Raw genomic sequence first — 20,534 nt, forward strand, 5'->3', positions numbered from 1 at the left:
GTCATGTAACTTTCAGACAATAAAGTTGCTTCTGCTACAAAAGTAAGGTAAATATGCCAGAACTGAGTGTAAATATGCCCATGTCAGGGGACTCTGCCAGACTCTGGCACATCTGGAGAACATGCAGCAGGAGCTGAGACCATCTCAGACAGAGACCATCTCCAGACACTTCACTGTGCTCCACAGCTTCACCAATCACAGCCATTTCACAAAAAGGGGCCCAACAGGGATGATGTTATTCTTTTATCACCAAAAAGCAATGCAAACCGAAACATTCAAAACCTCAACCACAATTTCACAGCAGATCTCCTCTTCTGATCACAGCATACTGTAACTGCTCCTGAGTCTTGCATTTTGTATTTGGAGATAGCAATCTGTGAGATGTCCTGCTATTTCAGAAGGGGCTGACTAGGCAACAGGATTAACTTGAACTTCTTGCCTCCAGGATACTCATCACAGGCCATGATACAACAGAGCTCCATTCACAACAGTATTGTGTTGTGATGGCCAGGAGCAGCTTGCAGTCTCCTAGCATTTTGATACCATGCAGCAGCACAGGAATATGCACATGGGGAAGCTGGTATAAATCCATTCAAGACAAAGGGAATCATACAGTTGGGAGATAGGTCCATGGTGGAAGCTGACAGCAAGAAAGTGATTAAGGCAGGTAAATTTTGCACATGTCCTTGTGCTGTGATTCTCCAAGCTGGAACTCCCTTGATGAGGTGACTCGATTCATCTCTTTGTTCCATTCCTGATAGAGACAGCACCGAACAGTCCCCTCTTAATCATGGTTCCATGGATGGCAATTTGCTAAGGTGAGCTCAGTCTGTAGGAGCTTTCTGAGATTTACACAGGGATCATGCTGTCTGCATCCTCCAGCTAAGACAATGCGGGGCACTGTGATAATGGGATTCATGAGCTTGCTGGAAAACAGACCAACACAATACCACTCTGGGAAAACAGCAGGTTTCCCAGGAAGTTTTAGGGGCTGCAGCTGCCATCTTAACACTGCCTAGTACAATGTCCCCTCTATTTCATGTGGCAGAATAGCTGGAGAGTTACTCAGTTCTATGATATAGCATTTCTAAGGCTTGTGGCCCCCAGAACTTCTGGAATTCACTTTATTGATACTAGGACCCTATTGCTCTCAGAAGTCTGAATGCTTTTCCTGGACTAGGTTTAAGGCATGTGAACCTCATCCTTGGCTAGTCATCTTTTCAAGAACATAAACCATGTTCATGTAACTGTCCATGGCATGAAGGACTCACTGATCCCTACAAGTCTGCAAGACCACAGTTCTAGCCATGAGAAAATGTTACCTTGGAGTAGAGCGATCTACTTCCCAGACAGCAAATGAGGTTTTTTTCCATTGTCCCAGCCTTTCTATCCCCTCTACAAAAACAAAATGTCACAGTGTTGCTCCAAGAATTATTAAGACAGCAAAAAGTGAAAGATTAGATTTATCGCAGCAGACAGTGGATTATGAAGAATAATTCATCAAACGTCAGAACAAACAGCCCACAATTTATAGGCGGCTTTGTTGAGTCAGTGAAATCTGATTGGACTTCTCCCCACCTAATGAATGCCAGGCCTAATTGATGGTTCCTAAATGCATCTGTCAAGAACATGTATTTATTAACTCAATATTTTTAATAATATTGTAGATATATACAGAATAGTGGTTTTCTTCTGAATGGTTCCCCTGGTGTTCATATTACATATACATGTAAGTGTGAACGTATATAGAGGTATACACCGCATCCAGATGAATACAGCTAAAAGGTATTTATTCTGATGCACTGAAACAATTACATATGGCTTATTACACAAAATCCCTACATCTTTCAGTGCACAGGATGGCAAAACAATGTGGTCCATTTCAAGGGGACATGTACATAAGGTGCCTGCCTAGAATTTGGAAGAGCTGAGCTCTAACATTGGCTCCCCCTGATATCCCATGTGATGCTGGGCCACACCATGTCACAGAGCTCATGCATGGATGAGCAGAATTAGGGCTGTCCACTCAGCTATAAATCTGCCCTTATTTAATTTCTCAGGACCAAATTTGTAACTTTAATATCTTTTTAAAAACCTATCTGTATAATACATATACAGCAGTTACTACACACACAGTCACAGACATGTAACTTCATCTGCCAAGGGTATACATTTTCTCCTGGCACGCTGATCACTGCTAACTTGGTGAATCACTGCTAACGTTGCACCACAATAGCACAAAACCAGGGCTGTCCGTCAACCATCAGCCTTTCTTCTGAGAAAGGGCTGTGAGCCAGCTGGGGTATGAAGTTCATCTTTTCCTGTTATTTCTACCTGGTACCACTTTGGTACTCTGCAGCCCACTATCAGCTATACCACTGAGAATCTTCTCTGGGATCCTACCAACAGCGTTTCCCAGTCACAAAGCCATGAATGTTAACAGCAAATGAACTCTGCTAAAGGAAAAGTCTTTGATCCCATCATCCGGAGACCAAAGCTGGCTCACTCATTCACTGCCTGATACCTAGGATCCTGGCTATTCCCTGTTCTGCTCACCTACCATCCTCCTTCTGTAGTCTCTTCTGGCTAGAAAAGCAGTGGCAAAGCCTACATGAAGCCACCCTTGCTTTCATCTCATACATCCACTGAGCTGTACAGCAACAGTATCAGTCTACTTGCTATAGTACCTTTAATTGTTACAGACCCATACTTTGAGGAAAAGTGCCTTTTATTCCATCCCTGATGACTCCTGCTTAATAGTCTGTGCTCAGACACACACATGGTAGTTTCATTTATTTTCCTGAGTAAAGTCAGATCCTTAAGACAAGGCAGAACTGTCTAAGAATATCACTCATCCTGGATCGAAACCAATCTCCGTGGTGACAGCTACAACAGGCAGTAACAGCAAGGAGCAGACAGAGCTGATGTATGTCTCCTGAGACCTCACCTGTGAGGTGGACTTCATCTCCCATCATTCTGAAAGGTGAGCCACTTGCCCATGGCTCCCATAAACAAACAATATTCAGTCCAATAAAAGCAAGGATTGTCATGGCCAGACTGAAACCTAACTAGCTCAGGAACATCCTCCTGACTGGCACAAGGAGATAAATGTTTTTCATCGGTTAAGCTATTGGGTGTTCTACTACCTTCCAGAGACACAGGGTGCTAAGATTAACAGACTACCTCAGCACCCTGAGAGTCAATGCTTTCAACAGTTGGCATTCTACAGGTTTTCCACTAGCATCACCACAGCCTCTTCCATGCTTAGCTTCATTCAGCTGTTCTTTGTCCAACTGCTGGTTTCACAAACCGCTCTGAAAGCAGACAGACGGCACATTAGACTTTTGACATAAGGCAGATATCAAGCTGGACAGTGGGAAAGCAGAGTCCAGATATTACCTGCAGGGCTAGCACAACATCTTTGGTAGCACAAGGGCATACGGCAAACCAAAGAGAGGAAACAGCAAAGCTGGGATGTCTCAGAACAAGTCTCTAACCCACCCACCAGTGTGAACATTACTCCTGGTCAAAGTACTCCATTTCAGACAATGCAAATAGCTTTCCCTCGTGCCTGTAATCCCATGCTCAGAATTAAATTCCAAGAAGCTCTTTCTTTCCAAAATGTCCAGTACCAAAGGAAAGATTTTGCTATTGGAAGCTGCATCATAATTTTAAGCTGCAAGTCCAGTTCACTTCCCTATAGAGAAGCTGGAAGGCAGAAGAACCTTACACCACTGAAATCAATTATTTCCTCAGGATCCCCCTGAGTGATAACAAAGTACCAGTCCCTCTAACCCTGATGTGGCCATTGGGAAAATGCTCATTTCCAGTTTCCAGATGCAGTTAATCAGCACAATGACCTGGCTTGTTCAGCATCCCACTTGTTCCACCTCAGACTAAACATCTTGTTCAGCTAGTTGTCTTCCTGCTATCCTAAACCACTTCCACAGCCCAGTCTGTCTGTGACCAGCCTCCAACAGCAGCTAGTATTTCCTGATCCAGATAGTCAAGCGAGAGTCCACCAGCAACTATGCTTGTGTGAAGAGAGAAGGTGGAAAATTATAATCTCTCAAAGTGCACATTAAATAGTGTCACTGTGCACTCTATTTTGCATGATATAAGCATCTTACAGTCTATGCTAAATGCACAGACCAAAGCAGAGTAAAGCTGAGGCATGTATATACATATATATTCTTATTCACTTCCTCCCATTCCATCATGCTGAAAAAGAAAGTAGTGACTTGTGAGCTACTATTCCCTCCAATAGTGCAGGCTATGGGGCAGATGCTCCAACCTGCCCCATGTCCCCCACCCTCCCCTTGCACATAAAAATGCTTCCCTTTATCTTAATTTGCTCTTTCATCTTGAGCTGTCTCCCACTTGAACAATGCTCATTAAATCCACTCTTTTCTCTCTGTCTTTTTGGAGGAATATTACTTTACCCACATCTCTCCTGTCTGTGAGGATGGAGCCACACTTGTCAATCATTCAGACAGATTGGAATCACAGTCCTTCAAGAGCACACTTCTCCACTCCCAGCCATTCTTTTGTGTTTTAATTGAAAGCACTCTCTCTTTGTTTTTCTCTTTCTCCCCCTGCTAATAAAGGAAGCTTTCACTTGTTATACCAGTGTGCAGTGAGAGCAGGGCAGAAGACAACTCTCTGTCACCAGTAAACTTCCTTCTGCATCCCATCTGCCCAAAGGGACTCTTATTCCATGGTTCAGGAGGAGCAGCAGTGGCCCCTTTCTACTTAAGGCTTCCTGCGTTCTCTGCAACTCTTCAGCTCCCAAGCAATACAGCTGAAAGTGCTAACATAGCAGGAACATCCCTGTAATTCCTAAGCACGGGAGCAGTTTCCTCAGCCTTCTGCTCCTCTAACAGCTCTGTTAGCATGTCTGAGCAGCTTCCTTATCCCTTTCCCAGCTTTCCAGAGATGTTCCACAAAGCTCTGCTCACAGGCCCTACCCCACCACTGCATCTGGATAATAGCTCACATAAAATTCCCACCTCCCTTCTGGTGACTCGTAGTTCCACCTCTGTATTCTAGATTAGCCTGCTTCTAGCCAAACTACAATTTCAGCCTATCTCTCAGACATCTTCTTTCAGATAGTCATCTCCCTGTTCACATTCAACAAAGCTAAAGCACAGCTCCTGATCTTCCCACTCAAACCATCTCTCCTGTCTCCTTTCACAACGGACAATGTCACCAACTTTCTGTCAAGCATGCCTGCAGCCTTGGCCTTGTCATCAACATTGACCTCCCTCCAGATCTCATTTCCAGGCCAGGTCTGAATCTAGTACTAGACATCGAGTACTAATGCTCGCAAGTGACAGGTGACAACAATCCAAATGTTCTCCCCCTGTCCCCCCCAAAGCTCCCATTTCCCTTGAGCCACACACAGAGTAAAACATGTGGGGGCCCCCAACATACCCAGAACCCCTTGATCAAGTTCCTGCAGACATATTCCCAAATGACATATCACCCCTACAGATGCCAACAGCCTGCTGCAAAGACAGCACATTTAGAAAGAATCATCAAACCATAGAACAGCCTAGGTTGGAAGTGACCTCAAAAGATCATCTGGTCCAAATTTTCATGGGAAAGGAAGCTTCGATGAGATTATCACATCTTGAAAACCTCCAGTGATGGGGAGTCTACCACATTCCTGTGGAGGTTGTTCCCATGATTGATAGTTTTCAGTGTAAAAAATTTCTGTCTTATATCAAGACAAAACCTCTCCCAAAACGCCACAGAGACAGGGCCAGTTGGCACATTAAGCAAGGTAAGATATAAGAAAGTATCCAGAAGCAAATGAATTTCCAAGACCGTTTTGACTCCAGGCATAAACATATCCCTGCCACCCACGGGCTGAAACCCGAGTAGGAAAGGGTCAATGGACCCACAACAAACAGGCTCCACCTTAGTCACAGTCAGGCAGAGGAAGACTTTGCCAAGATGCCCCAAGGGCCCTGTCATCAGTAAGCCTGCACATCAGCAGTAGTCCTGTGAGAAATAACCAGCTGCCAGAGCCTGAGGATATACAGGGACCTTCGGGAACACACATCACCTGTGCCTCATTTCAAATGCCTCTGATTCAGCTTTGAAAGCCTGTGGAATTTGAGAAGTGTGTGAAAGAAGGGGTGGTGGAGGAGAATTGTCTATGGGAAGGTTTATATGACTACACAGAGAGTGGTGAGGGGATGTGTGGGGGTATATGTTTGGAAGAGGTGGGCTACAAGCATCTGATCGGCAAGTAAAGCTGTGCCAGGGCTTGCGCAGAGAGTTAAGGAGGAGGCATGGGGCAGTGCATTTGTGTGCACAGCTTCTGTAGGGAATGGTAGCCAAAATCCTCCATCCACAAAGAGGCAAGTGAAGAACAGGGTCAGGACAGGGGTTTGTGTGTGTGTGCAGAGGCAGGGTGTGCAGTGGGAATGGACGGCTGCATTGCAGCTTACATATGTGGTAGGACAGCACTGCATATATGATGTGAGTATATGCTACACTGACAGACCCTTCTACTCCAGCTCCTAAAATGGAGAGAGGTACACTCCCTTGAGTACTTTGTGAAATGCTTTTATGTGTCTCCTCAGAAAGGGATGAGGAAAAAGTGTTTCTAGGCCTGGGACAATGAGCAGGAATAACAGAAGCAGCATTGCACAATCCAGCAGCCTGTCACCAAGGTGAACAGAAGTATACTACAAAGAAAACACACGGAGGGCAAAGCCCAGTCGCAGCCAGATTCTGCCCAGCTATGTCCCTTCCTCAGGCTTTGGTCATAATTACATCGATGCAAGCATGATAAAGTTTTATTGAAGCACAGCATTGCCCCAGAGTAATAGGACAGGGAAGTAGGAGTGAGGATCTGAGGTGGACATGGAAGTACATGTAGCCTGGCAGATGTGGGCAGCCTGAATTGAATTCATATCAAGACAGGGATATAATGAAGTCACTACATTAGAAAAAAGATACTAAAAAGGTACTAAAGCCCTGCTGAAGTCGTAAAGCTCATAAGCCAGTTACTGGTGCTGACTGTGCCTTGATGGGATACTGAAACACCAGCACACCTAGCAGGCCAGTCAATGCAAGAGGCACAGCTCTACAGCAGTCCACACCACAGAGAACAAGGTGCAGGGAGCAAAGGGAAGTCAAGGTAGAATAACTTACAAAGAGATCTGGATGGGACCCTGGAGTTTGTATGCTTTGCAGCCTACTCTCAGAAAAAATGTACAGAGATCCAGAAAAGTCATTCAAGAGACAGCTGCATGGCAAATTAAATCCACAACCGACTCTGCCAACAGCATCACTGGCACCATGCTGGGGAAGGGGTTCTGTGCATCCCCTAATGACCAGTCATACAAACCCTGGAGCCCAGAGCTCTCTGCCCTGATCCAGAGAGGAAAGTCCTATGCTAAGCCAGCCACATCATCTCCTGATTCCTTCTTGTCAATCTCTCCTCTGAAATCAACCTCTCCTTTCTTCTCCTGCCCATACTTCCCCTACTTTTCATGTCCCTGCTCTGATCCATCTGCTCCTTCTACAGTTTATTTATTATCTGTCTCTTCCTTCCAAGTTTTTTCCCTTGCCCCCAGATCTTCTTGTTGGGCTGCCAGATCCCTGGTTCAGCGGTGTAACTCGCTGACTTGCTCTCCTTAAAGCAGTGTCTTCTCTCATGTAAATCACCCTCCAAACCAAGCCTGTGAAAGGGGCTTGTTCACTAAACTCTATGAATAGGAAAGTAGGCACAGCTGGCCTATTCATAATCAACATAAAAAATAGATTAGCACTTTACAGATTAAACATTATCGTTTCAACAGTTAACATAAATCAACTACACTTACAGGCCTAGCATTGCTGCTGCCACTGCGGGGTGACGAGCGTTGCAAAGGGAAGGGCTGCCAGTCCGGGGTGCAGTGGGAAACAGCTCGTTTGTCTTCCACCTTGAACGTAAGTTCTCCTCTGGCACCCCCAGGGTGTACTGCTAGAGGTTGTTACAAGGAGAAAAGTGGGCTAAGGAAACAAAGGTAGGGGGTTAATTTTGATTAATTCACATGCATTTCTGAGCAATTAAGCAACCCACTATTCTAGAGTCAGAATTCAATTGCCCTACTTCCCTCCGTAGGGCTGATGCAGCTCAAAAACAGATGGAGCAACAGAATCAGCCTCTGGAATAGGACCAGGACAGGGAGCCTCTAAACACTGACGGGTATCTAGCTCTGTTTCCTACAGTTCAAAATCATCGGGCTCCTGTGGATAAGGTAAAGCAGTTTGGTAGATTCTATCTAATGTAAGCAGGGGCACCCATCTCAAAAAACACCTCATCATAACCCAGGGAGCCACCTCACCGAAGAAGGACTGAGGCCTGAGATACACTTCAGACATGCCCTGTGGAGAGCAAAGCCAAGAGAGACTAACCCAGAGCCTGCACTAGCAGGTCAGGCTGCACCTCCACCTTTATCAGGTATAGGATACTTAAGTCACTGGAGATGCTCAACCCAACGAACTGTCATCAGTGTGCTATGGTTGTATAGTCAACAGAGAGATACGGCCCACAGAACCAGTACAGTCCCTACCCTTCCCTTCCTCCCTGCTCACTCACTGAGAACCACCCAGTGTCTCAAATGTTTAGCTTGGAGCAGCCAACCTGTAATTCCTGAGCTGGTCATGACGATTGTGAGGGATTGGCAAAGGCCTTTGACAGGATATCCCATTAAGAACCAGCCTCACAGCTCTTTCAAACAAAAAGAAAAAAACATAAAAGAGAGGAAGAGGTTAGATTACGGTCCAAAGGACAAAAGACAGCCTGGGACAAGAGGTGTGGGCTCAGAGGTTTTCTTGGCAGCCAGGGCAAAGACACTAGCAGTTCACAAAGGACAAGGAAGCAAAAGTTACATGGAGAGACTTCTTTAGTATAACCCCTCTTAACAAGCCCTGGTAATTTTAATTGCTCTAGCCTTTCTTGATAAATGGGAATAACAGTTAATAGACCTGAACCAATCAGTTACATCCAATAAGGTGTTTGGCAAAATTAGCTTTGTTCTCCACTCACAACTGATACCACTTCAGTTTCATTCATTATCTGAAATGAGCCAACTAATGTATATTTTCTACTAATCATTTGAAATTTGGAAGGGTTAGTGCTGAACAGCCTCTTCCAAGAACTTGCCAATTTGAGATGGAGTGGTTATGCGAGCTTTGTAAGGGAGAAAATCGTGGGTCTGCTTCAGCTGAGCTCTCCTGGCACAAGCAATAGATCATGTGAGTTCATTGCTTCAGTTGTCACAGACGGCTTCACAGGTTTGGCTCTGAACCATGTAAAACCAAAGCACTGCAAAGCTTACAGAAAATAAGTGCAAAATGTGTTTAATGTTCACAAACATAACTTGATTTCCAAATGCAACATGAGAAAACTTCCTCACTCTCAGGCTGGCCTGCCGACTGGGGACTGACGCACTTTGCTCACTAATGGTGGAAAGATATTTGAGACCCCTTAGATCCCGATTTTTGCTTCAATTCTCAAAACGCAAAAGCATGTTAAGTGTGAGGCTTCCCATGAGGAGAATTTCCAGTGTTCTCACCCATAGCAGCTTTTTCACAGGGAGGAAAACCTGCAGGCAGGGTTGAAGTGCTTTCTATAGCTCAGTATCTTTCCATGGAACTGGGAGCTGTCTCTCAGACAGATCTCAGAAGTGCCATAAAACAGAGCTTATTAGATCACTTTACATCTTAAAAATTAACAAAAATGCTACGTGTCTATTCTGCGTGTTAGGAAAATGCAGATATGCCAAGGTTGGGCCCTATAAGTCCTTATTTCATCTTATGTCATTTGTTTCATCTACAAATAACCTATTGCCCAAAGTTGCCAGACTCACTGCATCATGTTTTCATGTTCCTGACGGGTCAAGAGCCAAGAAACTGGGCAGACATAAAATTCTGAAAGAAAACAGGAGATGCTAACTAGGCAGAATCAAGTAGGATATTAAAAGATCAGTGGGCAGGCAGATGACAGGATTCCCTGCTCCCTCAGAGAAAAATCAGGCACACTAAACCCAGCCTGTGTCTAGATCAGACCACCGAGTAAGAATATTTCTGAGTGTATCAGCAGCAGGCTTTGAAACAGAAGCCAGTCCCTCCACATGGAAGCTCAGTGTTTCTGCCCTTGCCCAGATCCTGCTGTGTCATAAATGCATAGAGACTGCTGAGCAAATGAGACACACACATTCTTTGAAAAAAGAAAGTCTCCATACGCAAGAAGGCCACATAAGGACTATTAATCCCAGTTACAGGTAGCTATTTCCAGTGATTGTTTGGAACTGGAAGGGTTACCCATGTGCTGAGAGGTGGTTTCTGCCGATGGCTAGAGTGCTGCTGTGCAGCACATCTACCACCTCTGCAGGACGTGGACGCTGAACACAGCCCAACACAGCTGTGGTGTGCATTGCCAGCCAAGATTTATTTGCATCAGAGCAACACTACAGGTGTCATCAAAACTCTGAGAAAACTGTACTGAAGAGAGCTTACCATCTGCACACAAGACACTGTGAGCCAACAAATATCATGCAGGTATGTCATACAGTAACCCCCAGGCACCTAAAGAATTTGTAAATTAAAAGAAAAAAATGTCGCTACACATGCAAATCAGAACTACTCCTTACCAGGCCATTCCCCATTGCATTTTCTGATCTCAAATCTTTCACTTCCTTGCAGAAGGCCCTCCAAAAAATCCTTCAGAAAATCCACTGTCCAACCTCCTGTATCATAAATCTTATTAACTTGAAGGAAGCCAAAGGAGATTATCCTCTAATCTATCCACAAAACCTTCCCTCTCTCAGGCAATGAGGCTTAGAGCACCCAGGAAGAGGCTGCCATGAGCAGGACTCAGCCAGACCCTCTCCCAGGAGCTGTGAAAGGAGAGAAAACGCATGGAAGGAGGGAGTACCCTGTCCCAAAGCTCCTCTGGCAAAAAGGACACCAGGTTGTCCTTGGCATGACACTAAGGGTCAGTAAGAGTGGAGCTTGCAAACAAAGGGAGTGGGGACACAAGGAACAAAGCAAGGTGGACCACCTGAGCCACACAAAGCTCCCTGTTTGCTTTCCCCATCTTGCCCTTGGCAGTGGAGCAGCCATTCTGGGCAGCTACTGCCTGCACAAGGGCTTGGTGTAGAGGCATCCACACTGAGATCCACCAGCAGCTGGGGCCTCTTACCAGAGACAGGGCAGGGAGAGCACAGCGGAGGCTGCAGCAGCAGCGGGACCTGCACAGGCAGCCGCTCCTGCCTTTCAGTTGAGTAATGCAGGCCCATTTGTTCTGGGTGACATTAATGCTATTCGCCATCCATCTCAGACTCTTTAAATTACCTTTTTATGGCCAAAATCCTTTTCATAATTGATAAAAATCTCTTTTTTATATCCCAAGTTATTGAAAAAAATGTGACTTTTTTTATTCCTCATTATAGTTTTAATACAAATGTGTTTTTTATTGACGGCTGCTTGGAAGCCCTGACGGGCCTACTGAAAGAGGCTCAGAGGGGTGGGAGAAGGGCCAATTCCTCCCATCCCACTTCCCAGCCCCTCACACTGTCAGAGTAACGGACACCACAGCCCAGCCTCCACTCTGGTGGGTAATGGAGGGTAACGTCATGCAGGAAGAAGAGATTTCCTGTGACGGACATAACACCCATAGCAGGCAGAAGAGGCTCTTGCTGACCTAAATCTAGTTTCCCCATGTCTGTTAATGATGTACGCGAGGGCCAACTTCACAGAGCACCCTGGCACAGTGTTGCTGGAGCGGCATACTTAAGGACAGAACCAGGGTCACATGTTACGGGAGACCCAGGTGTTCAGCAGAGCCGTTCAGCATCAGTCTCACAACCCCAAGCAACCATGAGAGTGACCATGCACTGACTCTGCCATACATCAGTGCTTTTGGGCGAACACTCAACCACAAGGCTGTGCAACACTGGAGGAAGCAGGCTTGTGTCCTGGCATCCTGGATGGGTTAGACAACACTGCCAGCCTGGGAAGAGGCTTTCTGGGGCCATAACAGGATCTGCATCATCATGACCTGAAGACCTTGCAATCTAGCAGGGTAAATTAAATCTTCTCTAGGGCAACATATGGAACCAGCTAGAGAAAGTGGCTCATATTCCTTTGGGAACAACTTGGATGCTATAGGATATGCAGTGTAATACCCAACAGGCTATTGAAGGCCTAGCTGCTCTCCCACAGGGTTGAGCACTGCTTCAATGGTTCTGCAAATCAGAAGTAAGCATATGTCTCGCCAGGGCTTAAAATGCTAATCAACAGTTCCAGAAGGAAGGGAATCAGTCTGTCCTTCTCCCTGTCACTGGCACAGCAAAGGCCGCCATGCTGTGTACCAAGAAAGTGTACAGAAATAGGAGTAAAAAGAGGAGTCTCTTCTTCCCTCTGTCTTTTCTCATACTCCAATAGTTTGAGGGCAGGGAAGTCTCTTGCTGTGGGGATTAGCACCTTGCTGTGGTCTCATTCTAAATCTTTCCCATGGCAGGTTCACATGGACATATGATTTTTGCCCCTCCCTGTCAAATGGCCACATAACATCATTGCAGTGACCATGCTCCCGGGTGTGTATTGGTACATTTCAACAGTGGATGAATAACGCTCATGTACCCAAACTAGAAAACACTATGGGAACCTTGGGAGCAATTTAAAGTAGAAGGACAAAGGGCAGTTTCCTTCTTAGCCACGGTTTTGTTGCAGGGACAACAGCTTCTCAGACACGGAGTATCTGTTTCTTACTGCACAGCACTGGTGCCATGCCAGGTGCAACAGTAGGAATCCAAGGAGAGCAAAGCCCTTTAACCTAAGGCTGGGTCCTCCAAACATCACTCTGAAAATGCATCCTGGTTCACAAACCACAGCACAGGAGGTTCCTCTACCACACGTGCTTTGCTTACAAATCACAATCAAACCGTTGACATATCCTGCCCCGTTCAATCAGCAAGCTCCATTACTGTATGGCTGCAGGAGGTTTCTTGCAAATGGCAAAATAGTCCTTGAACAACAGGTAAAAGCCGCAATTAACTGTGGATGAAAAGGATGGTCTCCTTGGAGGTGCTGGCTAATCAAGCAATTAGAAACTACTTCCCATTACCTGCACTCCCACAAAGCAGAGCTAGACTGACATCCTTCCAAATGACTATCTCTCCATCTGTTTAAGCCCTTTATATGATTTGGCTTCAGCAGAGACAAGCCTTGACCTCTGGGCTCTCCCCAGCCCTTTCTCCCAGCTTTGAACAAAGCAAGCACTGGAACCAACACATTCAATCACTGGTGTGTTCTCCCTATGGATCCTGTTTTGCCTCTCAGCGTTCCTGGAGCACAGCAAACTCACCAGCAATGGTATAAGTATGTATGCAGATGTGGATACCCTGGGTCAGAATTTCTTGGGATCCCTCACTTACTTAACAGCATTTGAGACTGCTCAGCTTCAGCAATTTCCACTCATCTCTGCGACAGCTGCAACAACTGTTAGCAAGAGGCTAACTGAGGATAAGTCAAGGGGCAAGGAGGAAGGAGAGACCCTCACTCCCGTGGCAGGCGAGTCCGGCCCTGTGCCCTACACCAGCCCCTCGCCCCCCCAGGCAAAGATGCAGCCTGGATGCAGAGCACCTGGGCAGCCATGCCACAGGACACCCCAACAGCATGGGAAAGACCTTACCTGGGACCACACTGGCCTCATGGGGATGCTAACTTTATCCTTGCCCTAACCCCGAACTGCACAACCTCAGACCAGACACAGGAGCAGGGACCAGAGAACCAGCCTGACGGGAACCTGCCAGAAAGAAGCACAGGTGGAGGAACTGGGATATTTCTGAAAGGACAGTGGTGAGAGATGGGTAGGGAAGGAGTGTTTCCCACCAAGAAAAATTACCTCCAACATGAGTTAAAGCCTGGGTAGAGAATGGAGCACACAAACACAGCGAGAGGGACAATAAGGAGTCTTGGGGAAAAGGTCAGAGAGTTGATTACAAAATGCCGATGCGTGAGGATGGGCTGGAAGCTGAGAAGCAATGGGCTCTGGAAAATGACATCTTGCTGTACACAGGAGAGAGATTACAGTGTTGCTGAGTGAGTAAAGCTATGCTGTGGCCTACTGGGATGTGCAATACGACTGCAAACCAGGAGGTATTTTAGGACTAGAAAGAGGTAAAAAAGTGTGTTGGTGTAGATAGGAGTACATAGTGCAGCGAGGAGATGTCACAGTATCTAAACTCATTATCATTGCACAGCAGCAGAGAAGCAAAACCCACGGAGCCATATTAGGGACTGCACTGGACAGTACTGGAGCCAGACAACAGAAAGGCACCAAGGATATTTGGAAGAGCAGGGTTGTAAAAGTTGCCAAGTCATTCTGCAGCCACTCAGTCCTATGAGAAGGGATGCTCTGGAATGGCCTTGATCAGAGCAGAGAGAAGCAGATGTACTTTTGAAAGGGGAGAGTTTCACAATAGTCCGATCAGTCTTAGCAATGAGTGATTAGCTCCTCTGAGCACCTTGCCCATGGAAAACACATACAGAAAGACCTACAGGAATCCTTTCTAACAGACACTGAAGGGCTGTCAGGTGGAACTGGCTTGGCCAAACTCAGAGATGCCCCAAGTTCTGCACCTCTGCTCTGGGACCAAACTGGCATCACCTCCCCAGTATCCCTGTATCCCACAGCCACAAGCCAGTCCCTTCCAACAGACCTGCCAGAGGGAGGAAATGCCCCTAATCCCAGGGCTGGCAAAACATTTCTTCCATCATTTCCAGTTTCTAAGCACAATGATTTTGTGCTTTTAAGGTGCAGCCACTCTGAAAGATTTATCTTCCAGAGCCCCTTATCAATCTTCCTCCCCAAATGTCTGGTGTCCACATTTCACCAGAAGTTGCCTAGCTCTGCTCTGCATGCACTTTGTTGAGTTAGAGAGCTTAGCTGAACCAGCTATCTTTCCCTGTGTCATTAATAGCTCTGCAGAGAAAATTACAATTGTGGGGTAGGGAACATACTCGTTTCACTTTTGTTTTCCACACTTGACACCTTTTCACTTTCAGAACCTTGTTCAAGCAAAGAAAATGAAAATAGAGGTAGGAGAGAGTCTTTCAATCGTACCTCATCACCCATTCTTATGCACACAGCTTTTCCCAACTGCTCCAAGGAATACATCCAGAACAAGCCCAATCTGTGGTATCTCCATTGTCTCCCCAGAAGACTCTTACTCTATGATCTTGCTGGTGATCGCTTCCAGGAGTCATTGTAAAGATTTCTTTGTGCAGCCTCTCCCACTGCTACTACTTGTGTCGTCCTGAAAATCCCACCCCCATCTCAGCCTCTTGCATACAACATTCAAGAGAATGATCAGCTCCCACCATCACTTAGCCAAACCACTGTGGCTGAGATTAGAAGGACAGCATCTGCTCACTACTGATTATTTTTATCCCAATGATCCCTGATAGGTACACAGATTCCCCCTAGACTTAAAACAGGGTTTGACAGGGCAACCCACTAGTCAGCATATATGATGCTTCTCCTTCTGTGTCAGATCAGCACACACGCCATTTGCCTTTAAATCAGTCCATTAGCTCATGCAGCAGAGCTACATGCTGCAGCTCCCAGCCTCCAGCCATGATGCTGGCCTAGAATGGGAGATCCCCCATCAGCAGGATGTCACACAATTCTGCATGATGGCAACAGAGCTGTGTTGAACTGCTGTAAACCTACCTCACAAGCCCTCTGTCTGCTCAAGGATCAGTCCCAGTGCCACGGTCTCCATTTACGCCAGTTTTCCCACAAAACCACTCCATTCATCAAACATCCAAACCTCTGGTAAGACTCTCAGGAGCAGGTCACATCAGAAGACAGACTATTTCTAATTGACTGAAGATACAAAGCTTCTATACACGAAATTGGCTTTTTTTGGATATTCATGCCCTTTTGCAAGCTCTTGCCTACTTTGTCAGCTTGTCACATTCCTGCCTAGGAATCTCTGTATTTCCAGTTGCTATTTCTTCCATTTGTTCTGCACTGATCCAAACTGTATGTAACTACTTCCTGCCTACACTTGAGATTCATCTGAGAAGCCTGCTCCTGCACCTGATGGGGGAACTGGAAGGCTCACCACTGAATTCGAGAGCAGCAGGGTTAGGCTTAGGTGCCCTGGGAAGGTTCCCTCACTGTCATTTTCTCTTCTATTTTAATTCATTTGCAAGTTCCCAGGTGTGATGCTGGCCCCAAGGGGGAAGGTTCCATGATTTCTCTTTGCACTCTCCTCTGCCCTGACACTCCACCTTGCCCTTCTGCCATCTATATTTCAGTGAAGTATATCATATTTAAAATGTACTGAGGATGTAGCTACACTGGAATTAAATTTGTTCCTGAAGTAACCCTATTAAATCCTCTGGGCTCCAGCAAAGACAACTTTGGTGCATTAGGTTCCCCAAATCCTTTTCATTTTTTAATGTCTTGATTTGGTACCTTGTAGCTAATGGACATGGGCATTTACCTCGGCTTTTAATACTGCCCAGTTTCACCAGCTCCTTTATTTTTATACGTTATTCTCTTCATTTCTCTCTTTTATCATTGCTCTCTTTCTCTCATTAGCATTTCCTCTCTATCCCTTTCTTCCCATTTCTACCTTTTTTTTTCTCCTTCTCTCTGCCTCTTTAAAATTAAATATTGCCCAGCACTGCCCATGTGGGTGAAGTGAATGCTAAGAAGGAAGGCTGCTGCGGAGACTGGATTCGAGCTGCCTCGCTGGGAATCAATGAGGCATGGAAGGTTCATCTAGCTCCCAAAAAGCTGAAAGAAACCGGGGCGTATCAGTGGCAGCTGAACACACACTTCAGAGAAAAGGGCCCACCTCTGAGCACCTGCCTCAGCCTCTGCAAGATGCCACAGGAGCTGAGCCAGAGGTAGCTGCTGCGGTAATTTAATGGGGGCTAACCTTGGGGTGGCTTTCCGTGGCTCCTGTGGAGGGGAGATTGCCACATGGAGGCCCATGGAGCTGCAGGGAGGAGCCAGCCTGCCCTGCTCCATGTATCAGCTGAGCTATGAAACACAGCTGGTACCAGCCATGCTACCAGGATGCAATGCTGAGAGAGGGAACATCTCGCAGGTCAGGGGCTGAAGTTAAGCCTGCCATTAAACTGCAAGGAAATATTAATTGTCATTCCTGACTAGATGATACCTAGACCCTTAAACTACACATAGGCAGACCCACACCATCCAAATCTGCCCATAATATACCCAACTAGGTGCAAATACTTCACTTACTGCCTCCTGTTCCCCCCATACCTCCTTACCACACAGTCAGACAGCCCAGAACAACCCAAAACAGCCCCACAAACCTCTGTATATGAGCAACAACAGATGTACACACTGCTTCCCTTATTCGACCTCCTGTTTTCCGCCCTCTCACACACACCTTCTCTACCACTACCTTTGCACACTGTTGCCTCCTGCCTCCCTCTCACCATGTCAGTTGTGACCCTTGAAACGCCCCTCCTCAACCTGGCCTGGAGTGTGAGAGGACATCTTGTAAGGGGCAAGAGGCAAAGTAGCAGAACACCCTCTCTAAATACTGTGGTTACTTCCCTTCTATCTAATGAACAGGCACCTACCTCTGACCTCAGTGCTGTGGGCTGCTGAGGGTTAATGGCGACAGAGACTCCTGGACTACTGCATTACCTGACTGCAAGCACCAAAAGTGATTTATGCTATTATTTTCTTCGGGGGTTAATTAGGGGCTTGAGAAACTAAAGGGCTGTCAGTGCTAGCTGGAATTGGTCTAGTGCAGCCAGGGGAGAGCAGTCATCTCTCCCAGAGCTCTGCTAATATATCTTTGTCCTGAACATCAGTACCTCCAGCTCCCACCCCTCAGTGTGGCAGACGGCCCTCCATCCTGACCTCCAGCAACCCTGTTAGTCTTGGCATAACCTCTGGGGTACGCTGCTCTGCTGAGCACCTGGCAGCTTTCACACCCTTAATCCTCTGTTATCTTCTCCTTTCCTAAGCTTGCCAATAATGCCCATCAATGGACAGGGAAATTTCACATGGCATTCTCCCAGGGGCAAGGAGATATCTCCCCTTGGCATCTCTCGCAACTGAGGACCACCAGGGACCTCCTTGCTCCTGTTTTCCTTCCTCTAGCTGCCCAGGTGTTGTGGTTTAACCCCAGCCAGCAACTAAACACCACGCAGCTGCTCACCCACTCCCCCCCACCCAGTGGGATGGGGGAGAAAATCGGGAAAAGAAGCAAAACCCGTGGGTTGAGATAAGAACGGTCTAATAGAACAGAAAAGAAGAAACTGATAATGATAATGATAACACTAATAAAATGACAACAGCAATAATGAAAGGATTGGAATGTACAAATGATGTGCAGTGCAATTGCTCACCACCCACCGACCGGCACCCAACTAGTCCCCGAGTGGCGATTCCCCGCCTCCAATTCCCAGTTCCTATACTAGATGGGACATCACATGGTATGGAATACCCTGTTGGCCAGTTTGGGTCAGCTGCCCTGGCTGTGTCCTGTGCCAACTTCTTGTGCCCCTCCAGCTTTCTCGCTGGCTGGGCATGAGAAGCTGAAAAAACCTTGACTTTAGACTAAACACTATTTAGCAACAACTGAAAACATCAGTGTTACCAACATTCTTCTCATACTGAACTCAAAACATAGCACCGTACCAGCTACTAGGAAGACAGTTAACTCCATCCCAGCTGAAACCAGGACACCAGGGCTTGCTGAGGCCTGAGAAGCCAAGACAGGCTATGGCTGCCCCTACCTCTTTGCCTAGATCCTCACGGATAACTTGCTCAATCTCCTGCCTGGTGCTCTGTGGGGCCTGGTTGTGCAGCACTTTGAGGGTGCGGGTGTACTCTTCAGGCAGCAGGTAGTCAAGCGCTCCCAGGTGCTGTCCCACCTTGATGAAGGTGCCTCGGTTGGCACAGCACAGCTCCCGGAGGCGCTCAGCAGAGCGCAGGTGCACCTGTGGAGAGACCAGAACATCAGCCAAGTCCTTTTGCTCTCTGTTACATGTACACGCCCACATATGTACCTTTTATTTGTCCAGAATTTTAAACAGACCAGGGATTTCCCTTCTTAATTTTGGGCATCATCATCTAATGTGTTGGCTAAGTATTAGGACTCTGGCTTGATTTAGAGGGGCTGAACCAGTCCAGGACAAGATGCTCCAGAGTATAAGGGGCTTTGACACTTGTTTGCACAGGCACCATGATCAGTGACAGCACATTAGTTTTTGGCTCTGTCCAGGGCTACATTCTTGCACAGAATAAGATGTCCAGCCATAGGGCAGCATTGGTTTGTCACTGTGATCCACCGCTACAATGCACAGTTTGGGAACCCCTTGTCAAAAGACAAAAGTCAGGACCACAGCCATGTATGTTAGACTCTTATTGTGAGTGCAATGAATTAAAGTGAGAAGAAAACCACAGATATCATCCCACAAACTTCCAGGAACTTGGAAGAAGAATCTGTTAAAAATCAAAACTACAGATGTCTATTTGGCAGTGAGAAGGACAGTATGTGGGCAGTCCTTCCTCTTCCTTAGCTCACTCTGACACACCACAAGGGGAAATTACATCCCTCCAGTCCAGCCAGGTCTTACTGCTTACATTTCCAACAAAGTTTACAGTGACAGTGGTTTTAGAAACTAAGAATTAGCAGGCTTGCCAGCTTTGCTCACGCTGGCCAAAATACAGGCACCAAATGACAAAACCTATCACCAACCACTTGCCTGGTCTGGATTTCAGCTCCTGAGGTTCATTGTGCCTCTCAAGAACAGACCAGCCACCACATCCTTCAGTGACAATGATTTATTCTGCTTTTATTACTCTCACTAGAAATGCCTCCTGCCAAGGACACAGCTATACTCAATATTCTATAATAAACTTTGGATAAGTTTACCCTGATAGATTAATAAAATCTAAGCAAATCATTAACAAAAAATAACTCTGCACCCATCTCCTGTTAATGCCTGACACCCATCTGCATGGAGGCTCCTAATTCCTCTGGCTTCTGCATCAGAAGTCACTGAAGGTCAAATCCTGTGTCTACAGACCTCATCTGCCCAAGATCCTGAGGTGAGGGACTCCACCAAAAGCCTCAAAGTACGTGGCAGAAAGGAACACCACCACAAACATGCATGAACACCACACACACACGCCCCATTCAGTGGCTATCTTTGCCCTCCATGCAAAGCAGTGCCATGTCACACCACAGGACAGGGCGAGTGTCTTGCATTTGGGAACGCATCAGGGGACAGACTGGGTGCTGAGCTGCAAGTGCATGAAATGCAGGCCTATAGGAGTGTGAAGAGAAAGCCTAATGTGCAAGTCTCACACTCAGTGTGTGAGACTTGACAGCTTGACGCGCACATGCGCACACACACAGGCACACACACTTTCCTAGGTGGGCGCGCACGGGCAAGCGTAACTCACACTAGGAGAGTGAGCTTCCCCCAGCATATTCCCTGCTCAAAAGCACTCGCAA

The 20,534-nt window shown here is 46.6% G+C and overlaps 1 protein-coding gene across 5 annotated transcripts in view; it reads right to left on the reverse strand.

The window, feature by feature from the left end:
- ADCK1 (aarF domain containing kinase 1) overlaps positions 1–20,534 on the reverse strand; it is an 82,013-nt gene that overhangs the window by 30,861 nt on the left and 30,618 nt on the right. For 4 of the 5 annotated variants that reach the window (XM_029998970.2, XM_029998966.1, XM_041119963.1 and 1 more), the window contains one exon: positions 18,808–19,011. The exons of the other annotated variant lie outside the window; for it this stretch is intronic. In XM_029998970.2, coding sequence (XP_029854830.1) covers positions 18,808–19,011 — 204 coding nt within the window. The remainder of the gene's footprint in view (positions 1–18,807; positions 19,012–20,534) is intronic. 5 annotated transcript variants of the gene reach the window in all.

Source organism: Aquila chrysaetos, chromosome 2 (assembly GCF_900496995.4).
Source record: "Aquila chrysaetos chrysaetos chromosome 2, bAquChr1.4, whole genome shotgun sequence".
Lineage (NCBI taxonomy): Eukaryota > Metazoa > Chordata > Aves > Accipitriformes > Accipitridae > Aquila > Aquila chrysaetos.